General features: G+C 46.9%; 1 protein-coding gene across 1 annotated transcript; it reads right to left on the reverse strand.

Moving 5' to 3' along the window:
• Window positions 1-2844: 2844 nt before the first annotated feature.
• Window positions 2845-4392, reverse strand: LOC147722332 (uncharacterized). Its single transcript, XM_086966830.1, has one exon. It carries the CDS (start codon window positions 4390-4392, stop codon window positions 2845-2847), a length of 1548 nt encoding a protein of 515 aa, XP_086822956.1.
• Between the last annotated feature and the right edge of the window lie 784 nt (window positions 4393-5176).

Below are 5176 nucleotides of genomic sequence, written 5' to 3' on the forward strand. Positions count from 1 at the left end.
CACAATGAATATATAAAATGTAGATATTCCAACTTCTAAAAAATGTTCACTGTGTTAGAGAGGGGGTAAAGCAATATGTGTATTGAGGTACTACTTGTGATGCATGTCTACCTTCCCCTAAAGAAAAATTTAAGTTTCTCAATCTGCAGCAAAAACGTCTCTATCTACCGCTTATGTCCTGGGATGTTTATACACCCCGAAATGGACATTCGATGTGAAGAGGGTCCAAGCACAACCTGGAACCTGTTGTGCTTGATTGTATTAGTCCTCATCACATTCTTAGAATGTGATGACGAGTGACTCACAAGGAGAAGAAGTGAGAGAACTAAATTAAAACCATTTCCTGTTGGTCGTGCCTTGGGTATGTTTACTATTAAAGCAATAATTTATTTTGACTGCTGAATTATTAGAAATTTGAATCTTCAATCTCATGAAGTGTTAATGAGACTGAACTGAACACCCACTTGGGATCCTTGTAGGCAACATCAAGAAAGCTGAACTGTGAACAATTTTTGGGGATATCATGCAATATCACGTTTATGAGCAGCGTTTCGTCAGAAGCAATCAGTGATGTCAACACACTTTGTGGATTTCAATATTGCCAGTACGTACCCCAGCCTGATCTACTACGGTTACCTTGCATGTTATATACAACGACTGTTGTGCTTGAGAACTATTTATTTGAATAATAACCAGCCTGCCCTGATTGAGTTGTGTACCGCTTCAAGTGTGTCTGCTCCCCCTGTTCGGATGTTCCTGATGTACAGTTGCATCCCAGAAATGCATGCGACACACGTCACAAGGTCAAGTAACACGACCGCTACCTGTCCCCAACTTACATTGGAATTTTTTTTACATGCTTGATGTTGGGGAAAATGCTGTGTTTGAAGGCAATGGAATACATGTACCCTCAACACATTCCATAGCCTGAGTGCAGCCCAAACTCTAGAATAATACAAGCCCAGAGGGGCTCGAGCACCAACACAACACTTCCCCCTCCTTAAAGAAAAGACTTAAAGAGAAAAACAATTTAAAATACAAGATAAATAAAAAAAAAACATCACTGAAGTGTTCAATAGAGTATACATAAACAATAAAGCTATTAATACATATTATAATAAAACAGCATTGAAATATGCATAACTAACAATGTAGCTTAATTGTATATGTATGTGATATAATCATCAAATCTCTTGAGTTGCACACACATGCGTCGTGCCTGGATAACCACTTCCCCTTAACTTTTTACCCATTCAAATGCACGTTTTCTTCACCCTGACTACCTGCTGCATCATTGGAACACACTCCTTGACTGGGACACTTAGAATTGGGTTCATTACTTGGATTGTCCGCCAACTGTACACGTGCATTGACTAGTGTATTGGGTTGACTCCCTTCCTTTTTAGACACCACCTCTTCAACCCGATCATACTTTCTACCCCGTGCCTGTTTACCAAACACAACCTTCTCCTTATCCTCCTTAACATTTCCCTTGAATAATGCAATTCTATTAGCATTCCATACTTTGCCATCACTTAACATTGCAGAATTGCATAGGATTTTCACTACCTTAAGGGGAGAGGAGTACTTGTTCTCCACCTTTCGTGTCAATCTCCCTTTCTTAATTTTAACGATGTCACCCACTTGCAAGTTCACTTTTATCGTTTATGTGCTTCCACTTTCTTATCCTTTGAATTACTTTGCCTAATTTCAAGAGACTGCTTCACATCCTTCACAGACCAAGAGACAATCCTAGTACACTTCAACCACCCCATATTATCTTTGGTGCGAGGAGAGCTCCCTCTCATAAGTTCAAATGGAGAATGTCCCATGGACTGACACTGGGTGATTCTGTATACACTCACCATCTTCCTCAACTCATCTTCCCAATATTTTCCTTTACTGTACGCCAATTCAATAATTCCTTTTATCACCCTGTTGAAGCGTTCAACGCTTCCATTACCTTCTAGGTGGTAATGTGGAAAAAGGTAGGGGCAGTGACCTTTTTCAGAGTTGACCGGCGTTAAACGCCTCTATATCCACTCAAGTTACCAAACAAAGAGGCAGGAGCTGGAGACTGGAAGGCAGGAAACAGAAGTTTTATTCCGACGGAGCAGAACACGTCAAATCAGACAACAGGGTATCTTCTCGAGGTGCTCTAACCGCATCTCTGAGGCCTGGCCTCTTATGCACGAGTTTATTACGTTATTGCATGAAACACATCTCTGTCAACCCTTTGATGTACGGAAAGACATCCTCGGAATCCCCCCCTTCAGGCCCGTACCCACACACATTTACAGTTGGAGTCCCCACCCCGGTCACAACAGGTGATGATTATCGCGCAGCTGGATATGCCGCCGATTCACGGAATGTGTGGGGTTGATCGGATCTCATAGGGTGGGGGCTTTGATCAACTCGAGGGTCCTTTGATGGAGGAAGCTTCCTACTGTACAGGGGGGCAATAAACAGTATCCGCAGGGCCAGGTGGCGGCCTGGGAACGAGGAAGACAAACGAGCACACAGGAAAAGGGGGTTTTATCAAAGGACCTGGGACCATGAAAGGAATGAAGGGAGGTGTCGCGCTGGGAACAGGATGGGGCTCCGAGGCAGAGCTGCGCTGAAGAGGGGTTTATGACCCAAGGCATGTGAGAGCGGGGGTTGTCAGCGTGTGGGGGATGCTTGCGAGGTTAGGAGGGAGAGAGAGAGGCGCTGGCTATCAGCGAGGGGCAGAGAGGCCATGGTACTCGAATGGGCTCGAAAAGGGGCAAGATGGGGCCGATAATGTTGACGTTTGCGGCCTAACTTTTAACAGTCCTCCCTTTTCAACGTATCTAGCCAACTTGCCTACTCAATGTCAATCTTCATCAAATTCCTAACCTCGGCATCAAATAATGCTCCCATGCGTTCATTTTCAAAGTCCACAGTCTTAGGGCAAATACAATTCATACATAAGGAACACAGAGGCGGTAGGCATTGGATTCCCAAGCACAACCCACAGATAACAACTACAGGAATCAGGATAATCGTAAACAGTCTCCAGCCCCAATTCTTAACGGTGTTCCAGAACCAACCACCAAGCGACCATTCTTCCTGTTCCTGGTGGACTTCTGAAGAGAGTCTGTGGAGGTGTTCGATGGCTGTGTATACTGAGGGTGAATTGTCCGGTATATATGTACAACAGCTGGACCCAATGATGCGGCATGCTCCACCACGGTCCGCAAGAACCACATCTAGAACCAGGCGGTTCTGGAGAGCCACCAGGCGGACCGCTTGAAGTTCGGCTGTGTTATTAGCAAGAATACCAGCTGTGATGTTCATTGTTGTCTCGACTGCCTGAGTCAGATGTCGGATGGCACGGCTGTTTGCCATCGGGCCCCAGAGTGGAACAAGTCCCTTCATAGCATCGAGGAACTGTGCTCCTGTTGAGTCGGCTTGTTCAATATCCTTGGCTCGCTTTTGTTGATGGTGATTTGCTGGGGCCACATAGGTCGGAGGAAGAATGAAGGAGATGAAACAAGTGCCCCCCCAGCCTTTGGGGAGCCAGGTGTAAGCTTTTGTGCCACAAACAAAATACATATTTGGAGAGGATACAAAGGATGGTGGATCGGTGGAGTCCAAAGTTCTGGTGAAACGGCAGGCGCTGCGGCCTACCAGCTGTGTCCCAAGTCCTTCTATGCACATGTGGCCTGTGACATTGATGACTGACAGGGCCACAGTCAGAGTGGTAGCCGTTCGTTTCCGCAAGTAGGAGAAGGTGGGTCTGGTTGGGTTGTTGAACACCTGCATTTCAATTCGTTCTTTAGCAGGGATGTCCATGTGGATTGAGTCATTGGAAGTCTGCGGGCGGAAGTGTGTCTTTGTTTTGTTTCGCCAGACCTCATGAAAGAAGTGCGTCATGGTTTTGCTGGAGGTGGCATTGTCTTTATAGCTTTCTTGCAGGAGGATCAGCCAAGCAAGGCAGGAGCCGTGAATTGAGAAGTGTGAAGGGATGAAAGGTATCGAGTGTCCAGTGGCGTGGGGTAGCAACCCACAGATCCAGCAGTTGGTGGCATTGGTGGCGAGATTGTGCTGGTGAAGCAGCTGCACAAAAGAGTTGTTCCAGAACTCCTTTCGCCTTTCTCTGAGTTGAGGAGACAGCGAGATCAAATAATGTTCTTTCATGGTGGTAGGCTGTGCAGTTGTTAACAATATCTGATGAGCAGGCGTGCTCTCTTCCAGGATCCAGAAGTAAGTCATAAGGAGAAGGCAAAAGAGGAAGACAATGAAGAAGGCGATTGTCTTTGATTTGTGCATATTATCAGTCTTTGGGTTCCTGTAATGGGTATTTCCTGTTGCTTCCATCATCTTCTTATCTGGCGCTTCCATCATCTTCTTATCTGGCGCTTCCATCATCTTCAAGGTGCTCGGTAGCGGGCAGAACCACAGACTTTGTTTAGATTCTCTCCGGGTAACCCTTGGTAGTGTTTAGGTCACCGTTCTGAGATTTAACTCAGTCCGTGGTCTACTTAGCCGAAGCTCCCTCCTTTCGACACAGGAAATACCCTTCTCTGGTTGGCACAGTGGGATCAGAGAATTTGGCAAGTTCAAGTGCCTCGGTGTCAGGATAGCAGTTCAGTGATGGTCGATCCTTGTTCAGGAGCTCTTCTTGGTTGTCGATGTTTTCTGTCGTGGCCAGGGTCGAGGAGACCTTCTTACAGTGGTGTGCGTGCAGCCAGTGCCGTTTCCCCTCCACTCGAAGCGCCGTCCGGGTGGTGATCAGCACTTGCCAGGGGTCCGTCCACCGGGGTTCCAAACTCTTCGCCCGCTGAAAATTTCGGACTACCACGTAGTCCCCCGGTTGGATGTCGTGGCCCGGACCCCTGGAAGCATCGGGGATGGCCTGCTGCACCTGCTGATGAATGACAGACAGAGTTTCAGTTAACTTGTACAAATAATCAGACATTAGGACATCCGGGACGTCATGAATGGAGGTGGGTTTAGGTGCAGACCAGACGCTCATGGGCCGGCTGAAAACGACCTCGTATGGTGTCAGGTGGTGTTTGGTGGGGGTGGAACGCATTGATAGCAATGCCAGTGGGAGAGCGTCTGGCCATTTCAGTCCTGTGGTAGCCACTATCTTGGCTAATTTTAACTTCAGTGTGGCATTGTGTCGCTCGACTAGTCCAGCAGACTGGGG

Source organism: Lissotriton vulgaris, chromosome 4_1 (genome assembly GCF_964263255.1).
Source record: "Lissotriton vulgaris chromosome 4_1, aLisVul1.2, whole genome shotgun sequence".
NCBI lineage: Eukaryota > Metazoa > Chordata > Amphibia > Caudata > Salamandridae > Lissotriton > Lissotriton vulgaris.

Bases quoted from the DNA above. Each gene is read 5' to 3' on its own strand.
- LOC147722332 (XM_086966830.1), bottom strand. From the start codon at position 4,392: ATGATGGAAGCGCCAGATAAGAAGATGATGGAAGCGCCAGATAAGAAG.